This window comes from Peromyscus californicus, unplaced genomic scaffold, assembly GCF_007827085.1.
Source record: "Peromyscus californicus insignis strain IS unplaced genomic scaffold, ASM782708v3 Scaffold_1__1_contigs__length_55948999, whole genome shotgun sequence".
Taxonomy (NCBI): Eukaryota; Metazoa; Chordata; class Mammalia; order Rodentia; family Cricetidae; genus Peromyscus; species Peromyscus californicus.
In genome coordinates this window covers 36,452,075-36,479,862 of record NW_026294492.1, presented here as the reverse complement: position 1 = coordinate 36,479,862, position 27,788 = coordinate 36,452,075, and the positions used below count along the sequence as shown (strand labels likewise).

Sequence of the window (27,788 nt, the reverse complement as noted above, 5' to 3'; positions counted from 1 at the left end):
GGATAGGAAGCTCTTTGCCTCCTGTCCAGAAGGACTTTCGCCACAAGGGCCCATGCAGGGGATCTGGAGTGAACTCATACTGGGGTGGAAAGGACACCATCCAAGTCTGCAGATAACCTTATCATGACAGACTTCAGCAGCTGCCTACCGACCTACCTCTCTACTCCAAAGTATGACTTTTTGTCGCATCGGGCCTCAGTTGCTAAGAGCATCTTGAAAGGCAGAACCCAGATGACCTAAGACCCGCCCCCCCCCCAAAAGCTTGAGGAAAACATCTTACAATGGAGGAGAGACAGCGCCTGACTCAGCTCTGTTTTGTGGTAGCTATATTACTAAGAACGTTTCCCATCCATTAGTTCTCATATCGGGCTGAGAAACATGGTACCTGCCTGGCCTGGTCTGTCTACCTGAATAAAAGCCCCAGGAGGTGCAGAAAGACAGCACAAGGCAAGAGACAGACCTGGAAGTCACAGGTGAGTGTGAGGCTGCAGGGAACAGCGGTGACCAGCACTTCCAGCTAGTGCCCTCAAGAAAGCCTTGTAGCATGCAAAAGCAACTACCATATAACATGGAAGCAATGTGCGCGGATCTCGTAGGCCACTGGCTGTGTTGATTAACAGGCCACAGAGACAAGAGGTAAAGGGCAAATCTGAGAGTCTCACCCTGGTCACAAGGGGAGGTGGGCGCTGACTTGGATCGATCATCTGCAGACGGAGAGTTTCCAGAAGCCGGCTGAGGCGATTCAGCACCAGCAACGAGCTAGAAAGGACAGAAGATGGGAGAGTCATCAGAAAGGAGGCTAGTGATGTCAAACGCATGGAGGCACCGGTGATACAGAGAACCGTAAAGAGGAACACAGCAACATCCATCAAACTGAGAGCAGGTGCTTAAGTTTTCATGGGCCAATTCAACGGGAAACAAAACACGAAAGATTTCTACTGTGTCAATATTTATCCTCTCCAAAGACAGGCAACCTTTTAAAGCAAAGCCCTGCTCCATTCTTTCAGTTACAACCCCCTCCCCCCGAACTCCCCATCCCCAACTCCCCATCCCTACCTCACAACTATCTATACAACTCAAGTTATCTCACCAATGCAATGGGATACTGACTGGCTCTACCACCTGTTTGATGTTTATTCACGATCTTATTCAGCATGACGTCAATAACAGCATCTGAGGTGCAGACTGTGTATGTAGGGTTCTCTACTCAGACAGACTTTCCAAGACTCTCACTGCCCCTAGTGGCCGGCATGAAGTAATACACATGACAGATGCTCGGTGTAAATACTCTCAGGTGTAGTCAAGCCTGTTGGCACATTTTAGTGGAAGGTAACCAGTGACATTTGTTTCCTGGAATAGTGCTGGCATGTCCAACTTAAGTGCCCATCTGGACTTGTAGATCACAGGGGGCTCTGATACCTCTTCTCTTGGTCTTCTCAAGGATCCTTTTTAGCAAAAGATCTGAGACTCCTGCAAAGATCGTTCAGCTCCTGACCAAGAATACATCTCCCTTATCCGTCATACATCTTAAATTACCAGTTGGCTCCTTCAGCTTTGTATCAGGACTGTCACCTCAGTGACTATAGCTGGATGACAGTCCCTTGGCCTTCTCTCTGCCCGATCCTACATTTTTCCATGCTGGCCCTTTTCATCAGGAGTCCATGAACTCAATTCTGCAAATGCAAGGCAGTAGACGGCATCTCGTCACCCCCACAGTCTGTGTGAATGCAGGAAAGAACAGGGCACAGCATTTCCCTTTAAACCTCTCTTGACAGTGAAAGACAGCCGTACTTCCAGCAGGGGAAAGCCAATCTCCTGATGTCTCTCTGGTGCTAATCAATGGGGCATTGGCACCACAGTCCCTTCTCAGCCTGCCTCTTCAGGAGGCCCTGGTATTGTTGGCTAGTGTTACTTTGCTTTGCAAATCTAGTGCCTTGGGGCACCAAACAAAGTCTTATTTTGTTTTTCCCAACACAACTCATAGAACCTAAAGAAGTCACCCAATGTATAAGGCCCCACGGTTAACAGGGACAGGATAGTGTTTGCAGGGTTTACAAAACAGCTTTGCTTGTTGGGAAGAGATAGTTAAAAACATGCAAGTTGTCTGGTCCTTCTCATCAGTGGGAACAGGCTCTTCTGGGGGCACCAAGGAAAAGACACGGGCAGGTTTGACAACAAGAAGAGCGGGACGTGTAGGCTCCTTGGAAGGTACTTCAGGCCACGTGTAGAGAGAACACAGGAATGAAGGGTGTGAGGCCCCTACAGAAAGACTTGCTCTTCTAGAAAAGGGCTTGGAGACGTTCAACACCTGGCAGCTGGGGCCCCACCCAACCCACCCACATCAGCATCAACTGGATGGATACCGTGGCTCTGCTTCTCTTAGAACCAATTTTCCAAAGGCCCTTAGGTTTTCTAGACCAGGCGTCATTGCTGAAGCAGAGCCCACTAGAGATGCCTTTAGCTCTGTTTACCTCCACAGGCCCTGATTTGCCAAAACAACACAGTAGAACATGCAACTACTCCAAGTGACACGTGGAATGCCATCTGGATATATAGGGCTTTGGTGGCTAAGGAAAGGCCAAGTGTCCTTAAGTATTTCCCAGTCAGCTCAGTGCAAGGGCTGGCTCAAACCATGGCTTGCTGTCTGAAGGAACTGGCCCTGGGTGGGGTGGGGTGGGGGCATAAAACAACCCTTTCACAGGGGTCTCCTAAGACCATCAGAAAACACAGATACATTCCGATTCACAACAATAGCAATGTTACAATTATAGAGTAGCACTGAAAATAATTTTATGGTGGGGGGGTCACCACAACACGAGGAATGTGTTAAAGGGTCGCAGCACCGGGAAAGTTGAGAACTGCTGGTCTACAGTGTCATGCTTTTTCTAGAAGGGACTTCAAGGTCCTCAGCTCAAAGCTTGTTTTCTCTGGTGAACTTTTTATTCCGTTGTGTTACTGAGAATTGAACCCAGGGTTTCATGGATATGAAGAAAACCAAATTACTGCTAAGCTTCCCCTAACCTGCACCTAACTCTTAAGGCTTGCTCTGTTGCCCCCTTCTTCCCACTGGGAGGCATAAAGAGACTTCCATGTTACCTGGCCTCTTTATTTTTGTCCACAAACACGTGCTATTATGATTATTTAAGTAAGAAGACTAAACTTAGAAATCTCTCACCCTCCTTCTAGAATACTCTCAGAAGCAGGCCCAGAGAAAGCTCCAGAAACAGTGGTCCCTTACCTTTTTCCTCCTCTGGCCGCTGTTGGTGATTTTGTCTGGAGTAACACCGAGGTCAGCCAGCACTTTGGCAATCCCTCTGGCATCCACCCCACAGTTGGGAGCCACGTTGGTCTCACATCGACGGTGAACATTCATTTTGCAGACTGTGAGGGAAAAAGAAGGACAGACATCTAATACTCATGCCTAAAATGGGACCCTAACCCAATGACCATCATCAAATGGGATGCATGTTCATCTGACAGAGGTTAGAAAATGAAGAAAAATAAAAATAGATAAATAAAAACCATCTCCCATCCCAATACAGAGAACTACAATCACCTATCAGCCACCTTGCAGAGAATGTCTGGAAGATGTTTCTAGTTGCCCCGCCCCCTTCTTCCTACATACATGAAATAAGAGCAAGCAGAGGTCACATTTACATTTCCTTCTGGGGAATAGGATACCGCCTCTGTAAAAGCCAACTTGTTTTCACTGACCTAAGCTTGATTCTAGGCCAAAATGGATGCCACATATGTGGTCTCCACACTGCTCTGTTATGGGTCACATGATACAGGGAGCTCCCTGGTAATCATAGGAGACACTCAGCCAACTTCCAACAGGGCCAGAGGCAAACAAACAAGCCTGAAGCAGGCCAGATTATTTCTGCTTGTCTTACCCAGGCCTGCCGCGAGAAGAAACATCTTGTTTGAGCTTTATTGCTGGGTTTTATCAGATCCTCATTAACCTTGGGGAAACATTAAGTCCAGACCACTCTAGCCATCCCTCTGAGGCCAAAGGAGCCTGGGAGCACTGGGGGTTTGCACTCCACAGGTACCGGCTATCTATAAGACACTATGTTGTGGAGCATTTGCTGCCTCTCCTTTGACCGAGGATATAATATCTGGTTATCAAGAAAAAAATTATAAGACATAATAAAACATGTAAAATAGTTGGAAGAGATGGAACAACAGATCTAGATTCTTGACATGGCAAGGATGTTGGAATTACCAAACCAGTGAACTACAGCTAATAAGCTTTAAGAGAAGCTGAGGGTATAGCCCAAAGGTAGAATGGTTACCTACTAACCCATGCATAGAGCGCTGGTTCCATCTTGGATGGAGGGAGAGGGGAGCAGTTTAAGGAGACATGTCTCCTAAAGGTTTCCTCTACCTTCCAGACCAAACTGTGGCCCAAGCCTGACACATGGGCCTTGGGGAGATGCTTAAAATCCAAACTATCACACGGCGTATAACAGCACTTATTTTACCCAACGATGCCCCCAAACTGCAAAGGAAGTGACGCTGTCACTTGACAGCTCACTGTGACAAGGGTTCTGTTCTACTACTGGTCATTGTTATTAACCTTGATTGTGCCCAATTTATACATGGAACTCTGTCATAGGTTCACTATGGGAAGAACACAGCATATATAGATCCGAGCACTATTTGCAGTTCCCAGCATCCATGGGGGCTCTTGGTCATATCTCCTGCCATTTCCAGGAGGGATTTGGAGCCGATATGCTTCCTTGTACCACAGTGCATTAACTTCAGGTACAGACATTACTTGGAACAAGGAAAGCCGTTGTAGTAAATGAGGGGCAGTGCACAGTGACTCAATGAGTCAGCTCACCAAGTAGATAGAATAATCCCTAACATGTATGCACCTAGCAAGAGAATATCAAAATAGAGCCAGTAAATGAAATGAATAATTGATGCTCCTGCTATTAGATCTGGAGACTTCAATACTCTGCTTCCAGAGAGGAGCAGGCTTGAAGACAGAATCTCATCAAGGACATAGCTGAATGCTGCAAAGACACCAAATCACCTGGATATAATCGATTCCATTGACTATTTCACCCATCAGAAAGACACACACTCTTCAAGCACACATGAGTGTTCAGTTTACACACTGCATGCTCGACCATAAAATGCCTTAAAACAAACTGTTTTGGAAGATGTGACTCTGCATCCCGGCATGCAACAGACTAGCAGATGAGGTATATGTGGTTGCAGTTGGGTCCAGGAGCTCTGGCATGGTAGCTAGTCAGAGACGTTCATCACTGTACTCCAGCTCTGGGACTGCAAGCATGCTGTATGCCAGGCCAGTGAAGTCAGGAATGGTCCAGCATTGCCAGATGGACAGCAGGCTTTAGGGCCAGGGCTAGACCATGTCTACAATGGGTCTGAGGCTAGAGTTGAAGTGTTTGGAGTTTGGAGTTTAGAGCCATGGAAGTTGGAACCATGGCCCAGCTATCTACCCTGTTCCTGCTAAATCACCTGTCTCTGCACTACCACGTCAAGAACCCGAAACAGCTGTACTACAAAAATCAGGGCTTCTGATGAGGTCCAGGACAAGGGTGAGCATCACAACAAACTACAGCCTTAAGAATGGGAAAGCAGCCGGGCGGTGGCGGCGCATGCCTTTAATCCCAGCACTCGGGAGGCAGAGGCAGGTGGATCTCTGTGAGTTCGAGGCCAGCCTGGTCTACAGAGCGAGTTCCAGGAAAGGTGCAAAGCTACACAGAGAAACCCTGTCTCGAAAAACCAAAAAAAAAAAAAAAAAAAAAAAAAAAGACTGGGAAAGCAGGCCAGAGGGATGGTTCTGCCATTAAAGGCTAGGCTCACCACAAAAATGTCAATAAAAGAAGAACTGTGTCATCAGAGCAGTGCACACACACTGTTACCTTGCCGTGGAGGAAAATGAGAGGTCCCTGACTTCTATACAGAAGCTGAAATTCTAAGGGAGTAAAACCATCAAGAAAACACAATACTGGGTTGGACTGGGGGCAATCTTGGTCAGGATCGGAGTTCACATTGCAGGATGGTTAAGGTATACTTTTAAATTTTATTCCAAAAATCTTTATAGCGTTTATACAATGTCTGATTTTAGACCACAGTGGAGTGGAACCAGAAGTCAGTTACAGAAAGAGAACTGGAGAATCACAAGCAACACACTGCCAACTAATGCGGAAGACTACCAAGAGAGAACTGATTGAAGTGGAAAGTACAGCTCATCAGAATGAATGAGATGCGGCCAAAGCAGTGCTTACAGGGAAATTAATAGCACCAACTGCATATGTATTAGAAAAGAAAAAGACCCTAAAACCAGTCATCTAAGCTTTTGTTTAAGAAACTAGAAAAAAATACAAATAAAATCCAGACTAAGGAGAAGATAAAAATTAGATGAAAATCAATTGAATTGAAAATGCAAAGTCAACTGAGAAAAAGTGGTTTCTTGTAGAAAATCCTTGAGCCTCTCTCCAGGGAGGAGGGAAGAGAGAAGAAAAAAAACATAATTGTTGTTGTTGGACTCTTTGCATTATAGGCAAGTGCTCTGTCACTGAGCTATACCTCCAGCCCCCACAAACCTTAATACATCTGAAATGAAAACTAGCAGACTGAAACACATGATCCACCGAAGCACTGGGCCCAAATGGACTCACTGGTCAAGGAAGTGACCTTTTTAAGGAAGAAAATCCAGTTCTCCAAAGTCTCTTTTAGAAAACAGAGGCAGAGGAGATCTGTCCTAACTCATCTTGGAGCCCTAATAGCAAAACAAGAAAAGGCAGTGGGAAAAGTACAAAGCAAGATCTTCCATGCAAACACTCTCAAAATTTAAATAAATAAATAAATAATTGACAATAACCCTTGACAAAACAATAGTAAAATTAATCTAACAATGAATTGCGTCTAGCAGAATTAAATGCCATGATCTTGTGGGATTATTCCAGGTATGCAAAGCAGGTCCAACATCTGGAACAAGACCTCTTCTTTCTAACCCATGCCAACGTTCTTCTGGATTCTACCTAACTGAGAGAGTAGGACAAACACGGGGCACAAAAGGCATGCACATCAAAGAGAGGAAACCAAACTCCTGTCTGCAGATGCAAATGTGTCTGTAGAAGACATGAAAGACTAGAAACTGGTGGAGAGAGAAGAGAAAAGAGGTGGGGAGAGCAGGAAGAACGCAAAAGGGGAGAGGAGGGAGAGTGGAAGAAAGGAAGAAAGAGATATGCAGACAAAACTCTCCTTCAGCCACTAATTGGTTATAATAAGGTCCAGGATACAGTGTTAATACAAAAAAGGTAATCAATTCTCTATCTACCAACAATGAATAAATGGATTTTAAAACTAAAACCATTGCTACTCAAAACTAGCACTCCCAAATGAAATACTTATATGAAAATCTAACAAAATACATAAGGTTCATCTGAGGAAAACTATGAAATTAGGATTAAAAAAAAACCAAAAAGATTAAATTTCTAGAGATTCATTCCATGTTTATGGATTGGAATCATTGGTGGTGTGAATGAGAATGTCCCTCATAGGCTCACGTTTAAATACTTGGGTCTCCAGTTAGTGGAACTGTTTGGGAAGGACTGGCCTTGTTGAAGAAGGTGTGTCACTGGGGGTGGGCTTTGAGGTTTGAAAAGACATTCCCAGTGTTCCCTCTGCTTCCTGTTTATGGATCAAAATGTGAGCTCTCAGCTGTTTCTGCCACCATGCCTTCACTCTGCCATCATGGACTCTAACCCTTTGTGACCATGAGCCCAATTAAATGCATTCTTTTATCAGTGACCTTGGTTACCATGTCTCATCACAGCCATAGGAAAGGTAACCTCAGCTTTTCTGAACTTGGCTTATAAACTCGATGCAGTTCCAACAAACTGATTCTAGAAAGGCAAAAGAGCCCAAAGCAGTCACCCTAATGCTGGCCAAGAACAAAGTCAGAGGACAGATACTAATTCTAAGGCTTATTATAAAGCTATTGTAACCAGGACTGTATGGAATTAACCAACGAAGAAAGTGGTCATGAGAACAGAACCGAGAAAGGGGCCCACAAAAATACAACAATTCAATAGCTGACCAAGGAACAAAGGCAAAATAAAGGAGGAAAGATAGCTCTTTCCACAAATGGTGCTGGGACAGATAGCATGTACATGCAAAAAGAAAATAAATAAATAAAACCTTCCATTCAGCCACAGAGCTTACACTCTTCGGAAGAGTGAGCTCAACATGGATCATAGGCCAAAATAGAAGATACAAAACTATGTAGCTCCCAGAAAATAAAAGGGGAGGAGCATCTGGGTGGCCTTGGGTCTGGGCTTATTCTTTTTGGATATGATGTCAAAGATCTGATCTATCAAAGAAACTAGTGATAATCTAGACTTCCTTAAAATCCAAGACCTCTGCTCTATAAAAGACACCATCAAGTGAAGGAGAAGATAAGCCACAGATTGGAGAAACGTATTTGCAAGTTATGTACCTCATTAAGGACTAGGATCCAAAATAGCCAACACCCAAAACCCAACAACTCAATTAAAAAATGGGCAAAATATGTGAGCAGAAACCTTACCCAAGATATTGAGATGGCAAATGTATGAGGATATTGTACATGCTGTGTATCATTAGGGAATCACTAATTCACTTAGAGGGTGCCCTAGTTAGATTTCTATTACTGTGATAACCCACCATGACCAAAGCAACTCAGACAGGAAGGGTTTATTTGGCTTACATTTCCACATCACAGTTCATCATGGAAGGAAGTCAGGATAGGAACTCATGTAGGGCAGAAGCTGGGAGGCAGAAACTGATGCAGAGGCCGTGGAGGGGTGCTGCTTACTGGCTTGTTCATCATGGCTTGCTCAGTCTGCTTTCTTATAGAACTCAGGACCACCAGCCCAGCCTGGCCTTACCCACAATGGGCTGAGCCCTCCCACATCAATCACTAATTAAGAAAATGCCCTCCAGGCTCGCCTTGAGCCAGATCTGATGGAGGCATTTTCTCAATTGACGCTCCCTCTTCTCTGATGACTCTGCCATGTATCAAGTTGACATAAAACTAGCATCACAGATGGGATGGACTTTCTCTCCAAACATGCAGATCTGAGTTCAAGTCCTAGCCACCAAGTAAAAATATGGGCATGGCTGCATTTTCCAGTACACTCAGCATTGAGGACCAGAGACTAGTGGATCCTGAGAGCCTGTTTAGACAGAATGGTGAGCTTCCAGTTCAGAGAGAGACCCTATCTCCCTATCTCAAGGCAACTCAGTGGCAAGTGATAAAGGAAGATGCCTGAAGTTCTGTTTTCACTCCCATATGTGTGCATAGGCATGCATACCCACATACTCATGTGCATGCAACACACACACACACACACACACACACACACACACACACACACACACACACAAAATTAGATACCACTATGCCATCCTATTAATATTAAGATGGACAAAATCCAAAATACTGACAACCTCAAATACTGGTGAGATATGAGAAGATGTGAGATATGAAAGCACCCATTCATTGGTTGTTGAGGGGTGGGAAGAGGATGGCATAGCCATTTCAGTTATTTAGACAGCTCAGCAGGGTTTTACCATATAATCTATCAACAACACATCTGTCACTCATTATACCAAAATGAGTTGAAAATTTATATTCACATCAAAAACCTGCTCATGTGTTGTAGAGTAATCTTTTCATACACTATAAAGATGGGCCTTTGCCAAGGTGCCTTCTTATTGGTTTAATAAAAAGCTGAACAGCCAATAGCTAGGCAGAATTTTCCAGGCACAGAGGATGCTGGGAAGAAGGAGGGCGGGATCTCTAGGAGACACCAGAACTCAGAGGAAGCAGCATGGGCAGTACAGAGTAAAGGTAATAAAGCCATGAAGCAGAAAGTTAATTAACAGAAATGGGTTGATTTGTTAACCTAAGAAAGATAGTTAGAAAAAAGCCTAAACTATTGGCCGAGCTTCCATAATTAGTAAGAAGTCTCCATGTGGGTTATTTGGGACCTGGCAGGCAAGACAGAAAAATCCACCTAGACTCATGGGTGTTTTTGGCAGCTGTACTTCTAATCTTCCAAATGTGTATGCCTTCGAGAGGTGCTTCTGAAGGTGGACAAACAGCCTTTGGTATATTCAGACACTCGACTACTGACTGGCCCTAAAAAGAAAGATTTCAAACCATGGACTAACATGGAAGAATATTAAACACATGTTATAAATGAAAGCATGGAGTTCAAAGGCTGCACTGCACCACTCCAGTCGTACGGCACTCTGCAAAAGGCAAAACTACAGCGGTAACATAAGGGTTAACAGGGAAGGGAGAGTGGGCAGGACACAGGGGACAGTGATGCCCTTCTCTTACCTCCCAGGCTACCATGTTGGACGCATGTCACGTTATGTTTGTCCAGTCTCACAGATCTCCCGATGCCCACCATAAGCCCTGATGTAAACTGTGCACTTTACATGATAATGGCATGTTGGTGTAGGCTCACTAGTTTTAACTAATGGATCATTCTGGTGTGGAGCACTCTCCGCGGGCCTATGCATGTGTGGGGACAAGGCTCTATGAGGAATCTTTACACTTCTGCCCAGGTTGGCTATGAAACTCAAACTTCCCTAAAAATCTAAGGTCTGTAAAGCAATTAAAAATAAAGAAACTCTTTCTAGAATGAAGTCAAGCAGGTGGGGCTGGGCCTCCTGCTTGCCCAACAGCACGTGATCATTGGCCTGGTGTGGGCAGAGCACAGAACCTCCAGCTGAACGGATGTCCCAGGATGAAGGCAATGTGGGGACAAGGTGGTGGTGGAGGTGATGGTGGAGGAAGAGAAGCCTACCATAGCCCTTTGGTTTGGACCAGACAGCACTAAGGAGGCCTGAGCATCCTCAGGTGGATCACCCAGTCCAGGCCATAACACTGCTCTGCCTGGCTTTCCACCCCTCGCCCCTCAGCAACATTTACCTTTCCTGTCCTACCCAACAACCCTGGACAGCATTCCCTTGACCAAAAGCAATGAACTTGTTCAGCACAGTTTAACCACTGGCGCCCTCTGGTGTTGAAATGCCAGATCAGTCCTTCCCTGGGATGAATTTGGGTTGCCAGGTTAGTGAACTGGAGTCTGTAAAGAAGACTCTGCTTTTCTTTTGACAAAATCACAGGTCAGTTAACTCAGACAATTTGAGGAAGTGGAAGAGAAAGGGCTTTGAAAAGCCTAGTGCCTGGAACAAAGCTGCTTAGGCACAGGGACAGTGGGTGACTGAGGTATCCACAGTGGGAACACCAGCTCCTGGAGGCTGGGATGACACCAGGAGGCAGCAGACCAAAAAGTGACCTGGATGTGCCAGCTTGGAACAAAAGAAACCTGAGCTACATTCACACAAAGTGGTCTAATGAGCCATCTACATCACACACACACACACACACACACACACACACACGGGTTGGGGGGCACTATGAGGAAATACCAGACAATGCCATAGCCCTGAACTCCTCCTGACTCATAGCTCTGAACTGCCTGGTAACATTCACTTGTACTGGCTTCTTGGAGATGAAAATGTGCCAAAGAGAAATAGAGTCACTTTGCCCAGGTAGAGTATTTATTTATTTTAAAGAGCCATTCCTGTTCTGTTCCTTAGCTTTCATCCCTGGTGAGTTGAGCACCTACTCTGTGCAGATGGGGTCACAGCAGCAAGGCCATCTTAGACTAGCCTGGGATTTGGGCACATGGAGCCTGCATCCTCTGTATTATGCTTTGCAATTGGGGGCATTTTCTTTCTGTTTTCAACTTTTCCTGGGCTGATATTAGAGCTAGGCTCACAATAAGAAGGGATAGGCCAGTTAATATCCTTTTAGAGCAAGTTGACCTTCTGGGGGTTTGTGCCAGAGCCACAGCCCAGGAGGTAACTGGGCCTGTGTGGGCTGCAAAAGTGCTTTCTGTTGGGGTGAGTTGGCTCTAGCCGGTGAGCACAAATTCACATAGAAAGGCTTGGGAAGGCCTAAAGCAAATGTTTGAATAGCAGTAAAGTCTCAGGTGGAAGTCTAAAGACAACAGAAAGCACACTATTTTATATACACACATTTCCTCTTAAGTCTTGCGTGAATTGTTCAGAGTGAGGATGTATCTTTATATTACCGGTGTGCATTTAATTCTAAAAACAAAAATGAAAAAAGGCTATGACAAGGGGTCCAATTGTTAAAAAAAATAACAAAGGCCTGAATTTTGAAACTGATGAGGGTGAAAGTTCTTTTATGCTTTAAATATCCGAAGTGCTTTTGTACAAAAGGAAAGCAGAGGTAGGCACGGTGGCACATGCCTGTAATCCCAACACTCAGGAGCGGAGGTAGGAGGATTGCAAGTTCCAGGCTAGACTGAGCTACTACTGAGACCTTGTCTCAGAAAAAGATGGAGGAGGAGGGGGAGGAGGAAGAGGGGGGAGGAGAGAGAAGGAGAGAAGGGAGAAGGACATGAGGGGGAGGGGAAGGGAGGAGGGGTGACCTGTCTATCTGTGTGGCTCTGCACAGCCGTCCTCTGAGGCATGCGGCTGCATTTACTCTTTCTATTACCTTCAGAAGGCAGAAGGACAGATGGTGACCTGCATGTGGTCCCCCAACCAGGCAGCAACCAACCAGGACCATGAGGGCCTCTCCCAACCCACAGCCTGCAGTCTCTACCAACCATAGCTTCCCCCAAATTCTGCTAATCTCTATCATCCTTCTGCAGACACCATATGCCTTAATCCAGGCAAACAGCCTGGGACCACAGCAGTTACCAAGATGGATCTCAGAGAGGGAGGCTGTGGCCAGGGAAGAATCTCAAAGCCAGGCCTTCCCAAAGTACACATTCCTCTTGCCTTGGTGCACAGCTGGGATATAGTGAGGGGACCCTCGAAGCCATGATGAAGCACAGGGCTTTGGCAGAGCCCTACAAGCCAGACTGCAGCCTGTGAAGGAGGTCTGGCTTCCCCAGTAAACTGTCTCTTGACATCTTCTGACTTCGGGGTGGCTGTACTGAAGTGGGGGTACTTAGGCAGAAGGGGATTGGGGAATGGAAGGGTTTAAGTGGCCTAAAGATGAGTGGGACACATCAGGTGACACACGAGTAGTTACCTGAACCTCAGTGGCCCACTCCTAGGCTGCTGATGGCTGCTGTGCTCTATGGAGCAAGAGTGAGAGCCAAGGGCCTCAGACTGTGCTCAGCCTGGAGTGGTAAGCCAAGAAAGGAATGAAACCTTCCATCTGCCTGCTTAGAGTCAGCATTTTCCTGTCCTCACTTGAGGGGCTCAACTGCCCAGTAGTTGTGTGAGCCTGGTCCCTCTGTGGTAAGAGCAGGGAAAAGACAGTCCAAAGGCCAGAGGCCAACCCCTGACAGGTTCTTGGCTGTAAGCCCTGGTGTTCACTGCCCAAATCAGTTCTCCGCTCCTCTGCCATTCAACAGAAGCCCAGTTACATAGGGCATAACATTCCCTTCACTGTTTGAACACACACAACATAGACAATGGTGATCCTGGAAGGTGACATCACTTAGGTGCATTATAACCATTGCAGTCTGCCAGCATATGCAGGGATGCTTGCACAGCAGCAACACGGCCTCTTAATAGCATTTCTTAGCCAAATCCCTGTCACTTAAGTGATGCAAGATGTAACTGTACTCTCCTCCCAGCCCAAACAGACAAAGGGATGGTCCCTAAAAGAGCAAATGGACAATGCTTGCACTCATGTGGTTCAGATAGTCTCAAGTTACAGGCGCAGTGTGACCAGGACAATGACATGGGTCTGTCCGTTTAGACATATTCTTAACAACCCTGTTTTACTGAAAACACTGGAACCTATTCCCAAGAATGGAAATGGCACCAGAGCTGAGTCTACAGAGCTGCAGATGGACCATATGGGGCAGAGGAGCTGAGCTCTAGCCTAGGATAGCCCACCAGCATGCCTACAATGGTGAAAACCTGGTGGAGCCTGCTGAGAAGGCGAGCAGGGCAAAGCCATGACTAGAGCAAGAAGCAGGACCAGGCTGTCGTGGAATATTAGTTTAACTATGTAAAGATGTGTTGCATTTGTTTACGGACTATTTGTTTAACTATGTAAAGATGTGTTGCATTTGTTTACCTTGCCTGCCTAAGGCATCTGATTGGTCTAATAAAAAGTTAACATCCAATAGCTAGGCAGGCAGTATAGGTGGGGCTTCCAGGCAGAAAGAAGTAGGAGGAATCTAAGCTCAACAGAGGCAGAGGGAGACAGAGGGAGAGAGGGAGAGCCAAGGGCCAGCCAGACCGACAGACACAGAGGAAATAGGAAAGCAGGACACACAGAATGAGAGAAAGGTAAAAAGCCCCGAGGCAAAATATAGATGAAGAGAAACAGGTTAAATTGAGTTATAAGAGCTAAAGGCTGAGCTTTCATAGCTAATAATAAGTCTCTGTGTCTTTATTTGGGAGCTGGTTGGCGACCCAAAGAAAATTCCAACTACACCAGGCTCCATGGGGGCCCACATGGCTTTACTGAAAGTCTCCTCTCTTTTCTGTCTCCTCAAGCTCTCGGTGGGTGTAAGCCATTCTGAAAACATTGGCCCTATGCTCTCCCTTTGGCCCATTGCACTTGAGGTACCAATCCACTGTCCCTCCTGTGGTGGGCAAGAGCCTTCTCATTAGGAGCTCATGTTTCATGTCTGACCTTAGATACAATCTTGAGGACATTCATTTTCATTCTCCCAGCTTTCTCCTAGTGTGTGTGGGGCGGGGGGCTGTGTGCGTCTCCCTCCAAACTTTGCTACTTTCCCTCCAATCTTTGCGGTCCTTCCTTCCTGTTGCCTTTGCAGGCTTCTGCTAGAATCCACCGCCCCAGGCCCTGGAAGGTCCATCCTTGACTCCTCTCCTCACACCTGAGGTCCTTAGCCAGAGGATGACATCAGCTCTATAGCTACTCCTACTGATCACTGGAAATGCTAAGCCAACCCCCATCCACTTACTGGGTTTCAACGATAATGGCCAGCAATGAGGTAGCTCCGCGTTCCAGGGCCCTGCTCCTCAAGGACAACCCAGGCCCAGCTCAAATTGATCATTTTGTCCCCAGCCCTGACCCCTTTCCCATAGCTCCCATTCTAGAGACTGTTCCCTTATTCTCCCAGCTGTTCTGGTCACTCTAGACAACCAATTAGTCCTTAATGTCTTGTTCTTCTCTTCTTTAGTTCCACTGCAACCATGATTTACAATGTCCATAATGTCTCAGTGAAATCCCTTCAATGATCAGTGTGTCCATACTCTATTTCTTTATACTCTTTTTTTTTTTAAAAAAAATGGTTATTATTTATTAATATAATCAAGACAAAAATAAAATGTAATTTAAAAATACTCTCCGTGAAAATGGCTTGCTTTGTTCATGGTTGTTTAGCACTGTGGGTACACCAGACCATATACAACTAGACTTTGAATATGTTCCCACTTCTCACACTCATGTGTTATCACTGGGGCCACCCAGCACACTCAATGGAACAAAGAGTTTTCAGTTGGCATAGCAGGAACAGAGAGAGGAATCTGAGATGCAAAGGTCAAGGTTCCACTTCTTTTAATAAGCTGTGGGCTGTGTACAGGTTACTTCATTTCTGAGCCTCGGTTTCTGCCATGCAGATGTGGCCATCTGTGTACAACCCATAGATGATCAGTCAGTCATCTTAGGTGACAATGACCTAGTATGATTTTCTCTAAGTCAGTCATCTTAGGTGACAATGACCTAGCATGATTTTCTCTAAGAGTCAATACGGAACAAAGGCTGGAGAGAGAAAACCAATTTATACCGGTTCCTTCAAGAACCCAACTCTAAAAATATGCCCTCCCTTCTGGTCCACTGCCTCTTTTCTTTAAATCTTCCATTTTGTTTTTCCCAGGTTGCTAGCCACTTTACGAGGCCCAGTCACATCTCCCTTGTCATGTTTCCTCCACATTTATGGCCCCTCTCTTCAAAGAGTGGTCTTAAAGGGGACACAGCCAGGGGACAATGGCTTATCAAGGGTTAACGCTACAGTCAAATCTGGAACCCGCTTTAGAAAGTAATGCTATACGGACACAATGTTTCTACAAAAAGGAAAATAAAGGGGCCACATGGGTTCTGGGCTGGGGGTCAGGAAGAGACTCACCTTTACACTGCAGGCCCTGCCGCAAGAGGCCCCAGAGCAGGGACCCACAGTGGTCACAGAATGTGGGGACCTTGTAGTTGTGGATCCCGAACTTGTGGGGCATGTTAACACTGAACCGTTGGGAGCCCACCTGCAGGGATAGGAAGACACAGCATCAGCACTCAGGAAGACACAGCATCAGTGCCCAGGAAGACACAAACAGCATCAGCCCCCAGGAAGACATAGCATCAGCATCCTTAAAGACACAGCATCAGCACCAGGAAGACGCAGCATCAGCACCAGGAAGACGCAGCATCAGCATGCAGCTCCTCAAGGAAGCTCGCTGCTCCCTGGATTCCTAGATGGATTCTTAGAGAATCCTATTCTCTGAAGGCACATGTCATTGCAGGCCCCTGAAGGGAACCTCTCCTCCAGCCCAGCTTTCACTTTCAAAGTTGTCCTAATTCACAGGCAAGAGGAGACTGCTTCCCACGCATGCCCCTCCAAGACATCAGCCCTCTATACAACCACAACACACATTTTGCAGTGAGCACCTCACACTGAAGTTACTCACAAGACGTCATTGTGTGCTGTCAGCACTGCTTTGTGCACAGAGGTCTAGCTGGGGAGAGAGAAGCCTCCAGTAGCTGAGCATCCCATAAAGTAACTCGTGACTGCAGCATGGTATGGAAGATGAAGATGCCTGATAGAGCGGTGGCCACAGGTGGCCACCATTGCCTTCAACTCTACCACCACCATACGGAGTGGGCTACGTTTCCTCACCTTCACTGACTAGGAAATGAAAGCAGTGTGGGATTCAGGAACACGCCTATAAGTCCAACAGATGCAAAGGCAGGCTTCTGTCCCCACAGCTCGGGGCTCTAATCTACCCTGCTGCTACTTGGCCATTAGTGAGAGGGGAAGGTCAGGATAGACATGGAGAATGTGGGCAGAAACTGAGGTGTTGGGTATGTGGGCTGAGCTCCACCAACAAGCCTCTACTGAGGCCTCACTCAGGTTTCCCGGGACCTCAGATTTCTCATCTGGAAAATAAAGCCATTCTCCCTGCCCCACCTGTCGTAGGAGGGAGGGGTCAGTGAAATAATGGAGGAGAAGAGATGGGGACATGAAGGGTTCTACACAGCCAAGAGTCACCAATCGGCATAGTCTACTTTCCTGGGTCTTCTCAGAACCTTCTAGAGCTATTCCTTGCCTGCCTGGGGAAGCAGCCACATGAACTGGCCCTCCCAGACAGAGCAGGAAACTGTGAGAAGGAAGATGCTGCTCCGACTCTAAGAATCAGGGAGGGGACAGTGTGTAGTGTACCTTGGATCATCACCTGAATGTGGAGCGGAAAGGTCCCCTTGGAGGCCTCAGGAGTAATGACAGCTGGGTACAGACACCGATTAGGGTGTGAATTGCAAGCCATGCCTGTGGAATTCACTGTTACTCAACTCCCAGAAATGGCCAGTCCTCCCATGGAGCCAGAATGCTACTAATATCTCCTTCCTACATGGGCCATCCACTAAAGTCCTGTCAGAGTACAAGTTCTCTAGGTTTATTGAGAACAACTGTGCCCACTCACCTTACAGTTATCAGAGTGTCATGTGTCAACCAGACACTTCCCTTTCTGACTCCTAAGGAGGGATGAGGTCACTGTGCCCACTCTATTCCTACAGCTCTGAAAACACAGTGGACACATAATGAGAAAAGAAGCAACCCACCAGGAATAACTGAATAAAGACATGAATGACAGACTAAGGCGAAGAGGTAGGGAAGCTGGGCCCAGGTGATCAGGAGGCCATTATGGCCTTGGAGACAGCTGTAGGAATCTCAGTTGGGATTAACAAAGACTCCAAGGTACAGAGAGCAGTGAGAAGATGATGAGAGACACATGCAAGATCACACCAGAAGAGAAAACACAAAGACAACACACACACACACACACACACACACACTCCTACTGTGGAGTACACATGAGCAGGATTCTCAGAGAAAACAGAGGAGGAACAGAGCAGAGAGAGAATTGCAAGATTAAAGGAAATGGAAGGAAGGTGGACACAAAGACAGGGTATTCTTGTTTACCACAACAAGGGGCATGCGGACTGTTAGACATGAGACAAGCAGCTGCTCATGGTGGGAAAGAAAAGGTCCAAGAAGTCCATCATCAGAGCCGTTTGTTTTGGTTTGAGACGGAGTCTTCCTATGTGGCCCAAGCTGGCTTCCAGCTTGCTATTAACATAGAGCGTGTTTTAGCAAAGGACACTGGAACTGCAGCGTTTGGGGCTGCAAGTGTTAGTGTGGTGAGCATGCAGATGTGTGCATGCACATTCCTTACACTAAAGAGAGAGACTCAGAGGGATGGACTCAAAGACTAATCGCCCAACAGAGAGAGGTACTCAATGGCCCCAAGAGGATGTTGGCCTCAAGATGCACGAGGCAGTGATGGGGACACCAGGATGAGCAATCCACTCCACCATACTAAGAAACCCCATTCTTGGACCCTGGCCATTCATCTCTGGGGACATAGGCCACATTCAAGAGCATGCCTCATTGGAGACATCACTACTCAATCTGTCAGCAAAGATAGAAGGAAGCATCATGTCCCAGATTACATGGGAACTGTGTGCTTCCAATCTCAGCTCGCTACTCTGCAAAGCCCAGAGTCTTATGGGACATTTCCCTTCCAGGAAGTGAGGGAAGGCTTCAGAAACCTGAGGTTCCCAGATGATGAGACCTGTGAGAACCATGAGGTCTGGATTTATATGCTCTTTGCTTCCACTGGTCGGGGCACAATGCCTGCCACAAAGGAAGTGCCCAGTAAATAGTGAATGGAATGTCCTCAGGAAGGAAGTCGAGCAGAAAATGTACTATCTCCCTCTCCATCATCTTGTGAAAGTAAGGGCAGTGACAATGTCCTGTAGGTTATTATCCTAGGTCAAGGGTCAGGAGAGCCAGCTGCTGGGTTGGACTTTATTTTTCCTTCCTTAGAACAGGGTCTCACGTATCTCAGGCTGGCCTTGAACTCACCATGCAGCCAAGAAGGACCCTGAACTTCTGTCCTCCTGACTGCCTCTTCCTAGTGCTGGGATTACAGGTGCACACCATGTTTGGTAGATGTGACGCCGGGGATTGAACCTGGGGCCTTCTGCATGCTAGACCAACACTCTACCAACTAAGCTATAGTCCAGTCCCTGGTCCCCGATTTGTCACATTCAACTAGGACAGCAGACCTCCTGCAAACAGCTGTGGGGATTTGGTCTCAGTTTATCCTCGGGAGCGGAGACGGCTCCGTTTAAGTCCTGCTCCTTGCTGCTTGCAGAGAGAGGCAAGCCGAAAAGCAAGAGCAGGCACAGAGCTGAGAAGTGCCCCAGATGCGGAACTCCTTCTTTGGCTGACAATTTTTAGGAAGTGGATAGAAGGACTCTGTAAGTCACTTTGGGGAACTCAGATTATAAGATTACTTCATTTTAAACTGGGGTGCCCAGTCCTCCCAGGGTTCCTCTGGCCTGATTCTAGTGACTTGTGGTTATGCAGTACTTACTGCACCTGAATTGAAAGCATACCTTTGAAACTCACTGTCCAGGCACGGACCACCTCTGTTCTTACCATCACACCTGCCATCTCCCTCAGAAAGGTCTTCAACTATCCCGGTTCTTAGAGGAAAACTGGCTCCCTTGTGGAATTTCACATTCCCATAGCACTAGGGGAAAAAGCCAGTCTGACACTGATTTCTAAGCTTAAGAGACAGGGAGTCAAGGCTCACACTCTAAGACAGACCACCTGGGCTAGAACACGGCTCTTTCTCATAGTAGCTAAGTGTCTTGGCTAGGTTTTGTGGCCACTTTGGTGCTCCTAGTCTCTCTGTGCTAAGATGAAGACTTCCTTAAAGTTGCTATGGGGTTAAATAATGTATGTTAAAGTGCTTCTGAGTGAGGGTGTGGTAGGGACGCAGTGACATTATTCCATTCTCTCTCCTAAGTACTTCTTGGGCTGTTCATTCCACTCTGTTTCCGACTGATTACCTCCTTAAGGTACAGCTCCTACTATGTGTTGCGTCTCTTTATTACCTGCACCTGGACACATCACTGCGCCATTGCTGTGTCCCAATGACGTAATGAAACAAGACTCCACATTTCAAAGCCAGGAATAGTAGCATATGCCTTCAACCCCAGCACTCTGGAGGCCGAGGCAGGCAGATTTCTGTGAGTTCAAGACCAGCCTAGTCTACATGGTGAGTTCAAGGACAGCCGGAGATACATAGTAAGACCCTGTCTTGAAAATACATTAATAAATAAATAAGTAAATTTCCACATTTCCCTCATGATCTTAGGCTCTGGGCTCCTACTTCACTCTGGTAAAATCGACTTAGAGTTGTGTTTATTCAATAGATGGTGTTTCAAGCCGGCAGGCAGTGGCCACCCTTCAGTTTTGCTCAGTACAATGAAGACGACCGCAGGAGCTCACAGTGATAAGGTTTCCTTGGGACCACATCAAGGGCAGAGAAGGGAGAGGCTGGTAAGGAAGAAAGCGCAGAATCCCAGTGTTGTAAATATTTACCTCGTCAGGGATTTCCTGTTTCTTTAGCCCGGCACACTTCGTAATAATGAGCTCATGACATCGCTTGTGGACGACGCAAGTGCAAACTGCAAATGATAAAGACATGGGAAGCCCGAGTGAGGAAGCAAGACTGCACCCGAGATTTAATCAGGTCTCGGTGGAGACAATGTCCTAACCTAATCTAACCCTCTCGTCAAGCCTATAATACAGAGTTTCCAAACACTCCCCAACAGGACCACGGGGCTTCCTCAATGCCCCAAAGAAGGAATGGAAGCGATGTTCAAAGGGTGCTGGGAGCTTGGAGAAGGCTGCTCAGCTTTCCAGCTGTTATCCGCCAAGGTCAGGGACCACCCTTCGGCCCAGCTCTCCATGGAGCCCTCTCTATTAAAGGTTCTGTACTGCCCCCCATTTTCCACTCAGGACCATGTCACAATGACTATTTATTTGGGGTCAGGACTGGAGCATATCATACGGGAGTTCTTAGGCTTAAAAAATGTCCGCTTTATGATCACCAAGTGCCAAACTTAAAAATTTCCATGGAATTTAGTAAGTCCACAAAATGTGGCCCTTAGTTCTAACTGCAAGGTCATGGGGCAGTGTTAAGGAGGTAACGGGTCAGCAGTAGTTAAGGGGGTAACTGTCTGCACACATACTGTCCCAAATCATAGCAACCATTAGCAGAACCACCCCCAAGGTCTGCTTGAAGTTAGCCTCTTAAGGGAGACAGCATAGCCTCCCAACTCTTATAAGAGGGAACTCTGGAAATGACCACGTTTCACCTCCGTCTACCAGTATAACCTGACACTGCGCTTGTAGCCAATTAACTAGAGAAATGCAATTGTCAACACCTCAAGTGAGCTGTAAGGGTTTAATAATGACTCCAGAGTCGAAATCACACAAAGAGGATCAGCAAGAGCCACACGGGGCTAGTAAAAAGCCAGTGAGAGAGTGCCTACGGAGAGCCTGAGAAGAGGGAACAGGGAGAACACTCAGACCCAAGCAAGACAGCAGAGTCCAGCGAGCCTCTAATTGAAGTGTTACATCTACTAGGAAAAAAAAAAATCAAAGCATTATCATCTTCTCCTACTGCAGCCAAAATGCTGGGGGGGGGGGGCACTCACTGGGGTGCCAGGAGATGCAGCGCTTCTGTGGTACATATCATACATGTATGTAGGAGTGATGGCTGGGCAGTGACAAAGTAGAGGGGTCACACTTGTTGGAGAGGGAGAACAATGGAACTGTCCAAAGACTCGGCCTAACCTAGCAAGAACCTTCTAGAAGGGGTTATAATCTTACTCTAATCACAGGTTCCAAAAGCTAAGTTCATAAAATGCCACTTACCTTGACACTGGTATCCCTGTTTTCCTATGACACCCCTGAAAGGAAGAAGATGGAATTTTACTAGGTCAGAGAATAAACAGATAAAGCCACCCAGTTCTGGGCACTATCCATGTTGTACTGAGTCCTGTGGAGTCTGCTGAGCGGTGTGACTTCACTGCCACTTGGAGGGGTAAAAATGCCTTCCAGAAGGCCACAGGGACAGCCTCACTTGTGGGGCAGGGACAAGGCCTGCCTGCACTGGGATTTGGTTTCTTGTACAAACACTCATACCAGTGGGGGTAGCAGTGTTCTAGAAATCTACAAATGAGCCTGCTTGCTCTGGACAGAGGCCAGTCAATTAAAACATTTCCCTCCTTGTGGGCATGCCCAGCGAGGGCTCTGTGATGGTAGATAAGGCCTGCCATTGACTGGCATATACCCTGGGCATCCCAAAGCCTGTCAAGAATTATGGGCAGTCTACAGTTAGGACTGAGGACTCCAAATGGTTCAGTTAGTCATTAGTCAGAGGTTCCTTCCACGGCCACAGTAAGGTTCCCCTGGCAAGGTTAGTTAGCTTGGAACTCAGCCAGCCATGTTCCTGTCCTCAGTGTACCTGGAACTCACAGGTGTGCTGGCTAGGTTCACACTGAGACTCCTGCTTGGATATACGGACATGTTACCGAGTGCCCTACAGTCCTCGGGCCTGAAGAAGGAGCCACAAGTCATTTGGGCCATTCCCGGGAACTAGAGCTTGGGGTATTCCCAACAGGCCAAGAGGACGATTCAGCCAGTAAGACCAGGCACTCACCTCATAACCCAAACAGAAACGACAGAGCTGAGACACGGCAAGAAGCCATCTGGGGTGGCTTACCAGATGAAATCTCAGCAGGACAACTGCTTCTGCTTCAGGTGGATTTGTCTAAGCTACGTCACTGCAAGTGGCCATGCCAACCTCAGTGACTTGCTTTGTAACGAAGAGTAACCCCAATGCCTTCTAGAACCCAAGAGTCCCTCAGAAGCCTGATGCAGATGTTCATACGGGAACTTGGCCCCATTGGCTCTCCTCACTGCATCCAAGTGTACTGATTTCTATTCCAGCTTCAAAGACCTCAGAGAATATGCCAGAAAGTCTGCTTCTTCTTATTCTTTAAGATACACAGTGAAATTCATTTTTTTTAGTCAGAATCTAACTTCTGTGAAACACTTAAACCTCAGACCCTCATGCCAGCTGCTTTATTAAGGAAACCTTTACTGTTATTGTCAAATTCTTCAAGGCTGATGATGTCAGCTTCACACTGGGATAAGACTCAAGGAAAGCAATACTCTTTCCTTGCTGAGCTCTGTCTTTTAAACTTTAAAATCAGAGTTCTAAAAAAAGATGGCAAAATTACTACAGATGGGGCGCCTAAGACTAATAATACACAGCACACTTGGACTTTTATTATAGGAATTTCTTCTTTGTTTCAAATTGAAATACAATGCTTCTGTCTCGAAGAACATTACTTCATTCATTATTTGCTTTCATGGGAAAAATCTCTCTCCTCTCTCCCTTTTCTCTCTCCTTTCCTTCCTCTCTTTCTTCTTCCCCCCTCTCCCCCTCTCCCTATTTCCCTCTGGTCACACTGCGTAGCTCTCTATGACCTGGAACTGCTAATGTAGACCAGGCTGGTCCAGAGTTCATAGATTCCTCTGGTCACACTGCGTAGCTCTCTATGACCTGGAACTGCTAATGTAGACCAAGCTGGTCCAGAGTTCATAGATTCCTCTGGTCACACTGCGTAGCTCTCTATGACCTGGAACTGCTAATGTAGACCAAGCTGGTCCAGAGTTCATAGATTCCTCTGGTCACACTGCGTAGCTCTCTATGACCTGGAACTGCTAATGTAGACCAAGCTGGTCCAGAGTTCATAGATTCCTCTGGTCACACTGCGTAGCTCTCTATGACCTGGAACTGCTAATGTAGACCAGGCTGGTCCAGAGTTCATAGATTCCTCTGGTCACACTGCGTAGCTCTCTATGACCTGGAACTGCTAATGTAGACCAGGCTGGTCCAGAGTTCATAGATTCCTCTGGTCACACTGCGTAGCTCTCTATGACCTGGAACTGCTAATGTAGACCAAGCTGGTCCAGAGTTCATAGATTCCTCTGGTTACACTGCATAGCTCTCTATGACCTGGAACTGCTAATGTAGACCAGGCTGGTCCAGAGTTCATAGATTCCTCTGGTCACACTGCGTAGCTCTCCATGAACTGGAACTGTTAATGTAGACCAGGCTGGTCCAGAGTTCATGGATTCCTCTGGTCACACTGTGTAGCTCTCCATGACCTGGAACTGTTAATGTAGACCAGGCTGGTCCAGAGTTCATGGATTCCTCTGGTCACACTGCGTAGCTCTCCATGACCTGGAACTGCTAATGTAGACCAGGCTGGTCCAGAGTTCATAGATCCGCCTGTTTCTGCTTCTCGAGTGCTGGGATCAGAGCCGTGCACCACCATGCCCAGAAGAAAACCTCTTTCATTCACATCAGCACTTTTGATTGAGGTTTATCGTCTCCCACCCCACGCCTAGTCCTTCTCACCACAGAGAAGCTATAATCAGAGGTTTCGGGTGGAGGAACTTACCAGATGAAATCTCGGCAGTGGGAGCAGTAGGTGGGCTGCCGAAGGTAGGTGGCCATGAACTTGTGGCCATTGACCTGATGGACCCTGCGTCTGACAGCCCCTTGCCGCTTCCTTGGCCGCATACGCTCCCTGAACACTCGTTCTTCATTGTCTTTAGGGGCTGCAGAAAGACACAAGCAGAAAGGAGACCACGTGGGTTAGTGCACCTCAACACTGACCTTCAGGTAGGGGTGAGTTGGGTGGGAGGCAGAAGGGCTGAGGGTTCTGAGGCGTTTCAGTGCTTAGCTGGAAGAAGTGAACATCCGGGGGGCTGGGGGGACAGATCTGTACATCTTCTCATGTCTGCCTGCATCCTCAGAGTCCGTCCCAATCCAGACTCTTTTCCCATCTGTCCCATTCCTTTGACCCCCATGCCCTCTTTGCCCAAAAAACACATTTTGAGGATCAAGGGGGTCAAAGTGTTTCATGTTCAAATCTTAGCAAACTTTCAGGTGGTTGTGAACTTGGACAGATAAGAGTCAGATCTATTGCCACAGGTCTCTGCAGGCACCTCTTTCAATAAATGGGGCCACACCGCTGAGCACATGGGGTGGATGGAAGGCTGGTGCTGGGAAGCCCTAGTCACTGCCTGGCTCTGAGTCATAGCTGTCTAATAAACCTAACTTGTTCCTTCTCCCTCATCCTCAGATGAGACCAATCGCTCCTTCTCAAAGGCCAAAAGGAGGAGTAACACTGTGAAAGCAGAGGGCTTCTCCAAAGCTCAGGAGCACCAACAGAAGAGCATCTAGTTGGGCCACTGAAGACAGAGGAGAGAAATGATCATCCTGGAGAACAACACCCAGGTGTGCTGAGGGAGCTGCAGCACCCAGGCGACCCTGGCTGCTGCTTACTGGGAGCCTGTTTTAAGACTCCCAGGCTGCAGAACTAACACATCCCTAGATGATGAAGATGGAGGTCTGCCTGTCACACTTCTACCTCCTGCTCTTCAACTTCCCTGGGATTCCTTGCTAACTAGTGACTATTGCTTCAAAATGTCCCCGATGACACCAACTCCCTCCTGAGTATAGAGAGACTGTCATTTCCCACCCTGCCACATGCAGGATCCTTAGCCCACTGACCAAATCTCACAGCAACAACCCTGGTGACTTAACACAGAGATCTCTGTGCACATGTGCATGCATGAGCATGTACACACATGTGCATGCATAGTCACAGTGTACATGTGGAGATCAGAGGGTAACTTTCAGGAGTTGGTTCTCTCCTTCCACCACACGGGGCCTGGGGCTAGAACTCTTGGCATCAGGCTCCTTTACTCATGGAGGCATCTCACTAGCCCCGAGCATCCCTTAGTTTTTTATAAGAAGAAAGGAAATAACTAAAAATCCAATCTATGTGGCAGGGATTACTTGTTACAAACCTGATCTACATAACCTAACCCCACTCCTGCATCACAGGATGGAGACTATTTCTACTAAAACAAAACAAACAACAAAACAAACAACCCACAACTCTTCCCTTTCATAAAACTGGCCCCAGAATACACTAAAGTCGTAAAATCAGCTCCTAATACATTTAAGATGCAACCAGATTTGCAAGTCTGCAGTTGTTTGCATCCAGGAGAACTCGGTTTTTCAGTTAAAATGGTGAGAAGTCCAATCTCATTTTCTCAAAGAAACTCCCCTAACTGTGACAGACTATCCCTGCGAGCTTTACCACTCAGCTTCCGGCAGGGATGATCGGTAGTTCGACCAAATGTCCCAAACTGTGTTTGCTCTGATTCAGAGGGGGCAAGATGGCAACCAACGAAGTCAATTGTGTTTATTTTCAGATACCCCCTGGGAGGGGTCATGGATGCTGGTAGGATGTTATAGTCATGCAGAGACACCTCCCTTCTACTTAACCTGCAGGTCAGGATGACAGCCAAGGGTCACCCCTGAACACTGGGGTCTGTCTGAATGGAACTTGCTCAAATATTTCTATTACTTCAGCCTCTGAGCACATCTGCCTTGCCTTTTAAGCTAGGTTTTATGTCAATGCATGGGGAGATAACAGGCCTGGGAGGCTCATGCCTGTAATCCTACCACCCAGGAGGCTGAGGCAAGAGATTGATATAAGTCCAAGGCCAGCCTGGGCTACAAAGTGAGACCCTGTTCAACCTGGAGTACCTGTAGAAATCAGGAAACTAGAAAGATGCCGTTGCAGATGGGGGATGCCCTCCGGGAGGAGGGTCGGTAGAACATGGGCTATATTAAAGCAAAGGGGGCAAAGTGAGGGGAGAAGCTTAAGCTGAGAGTCAAGTGTGAGGGTGGGGGCCAGGGAAGAGGGTCCAAGAGTTAACCAGCATGAAGGATGTACGACAAAGCCATGTGAAAACCTACTATTCTGTAAGCCAATTAAAAAAGTTGACACTAGGGGTGGGGGGCATGTGTTATGAATGGCTAAACAAGGCGCTTCCTAAAACTACGGGTTATTAAACAAAAATTCCAGTATCAGAGAGTTTATGAGTTCAAGAGTTGTTGGTCTGGGAGGTCAGAGGCTGTGGCTTTTCTTCTTGGTTGCTCATGTGTTGATAGGACTCTCTGGCTGAAGACATTGTATACCTTCCTTGCAAGATATCAAGCTAGAGCCAAGCTGGAGGCTTCCTCCTAGAACTAAGCTGATGGCTAACTTTTGTGTTGTCTGAAGTAGTAAGGAAATCCCCCCAAAACCTTAAAAAGAGAACTGCTGGATGACCCAGCACCCCCAGCTCTGGATCTACACCCCGGAGAACTGAAGTCAGGATTTTGAAGCGATGTCTGCTATCCCAGGTTTGCTGTAGAACTGCCTACAATAGCCAAGACTCAGGCTTGACCTACATGTCCATTGATTGAGCAACTGAAGAGTCATGTGGTAAATACATGAACATAGCTTGATCACGTCACACAGAGAAGGAAACACTGTCAGTGGCATGCTCAGCCTTAGATGGGACATCTGTATTACTCTCCCCTCAAAGCTCAGTGAGCCATTGCAGAAGAAGGGACAGAAAGACTACTGTAAGAGCCCGAGGTTGGGGATAACAAGAGACAACAGTGTCTTCTGGGCATGACAGAACTGTGGCACTCAAACTCAGGGCAGCTGTGGTTGTTTGCATCAGAGCTGCACAAGATCAAGCCACTACATATTCTAGCAT

At 46.9% G+C, this 27,788-nt stretch overlaps 1 protein-coding gene across 3 annotated transcripts in view; it reads right to left on the bottom strand.

Annotated features, from left to right (window-relative positions):
• The window catches only part of Prkce (protein kinase C epsilon), a 505,347-nt gene that overhangs the window by 172,268 nt on the left and 305,291 nt on the right, over positions 1-27,788 (bottom strand). For all 3 annotated transcript variants that reach the window (XM_052746469.1, XM_052746470.1, XM_052746471.1), the window contains exons 3-8: positions 24,620-24,779; positions 22,020-22,054; positions 20,679-20,764; positions 16,140-16,269; positions 3,239-3,381; positions 663-759 (exon numbers count right to left, since the gene is read on the bottom strand). In XM_052746469.1, coding sequence (XP_052602429.1) covers positions 663-759; positions 3,239-3,381; positions 16,140-16,269; positions 20,679-20,764; positions 22,020-22,054; positions 24,620-24,779 — 651 coding nt within the window. The remainder of the gene's footprint in view (positions 1-662; positions 760-3,238; positions 3,382-16,139; positions 16,270-20,678; positions 20,765-22,019; positions 22,055-24,619; positions 24,780-27,788) is intronic.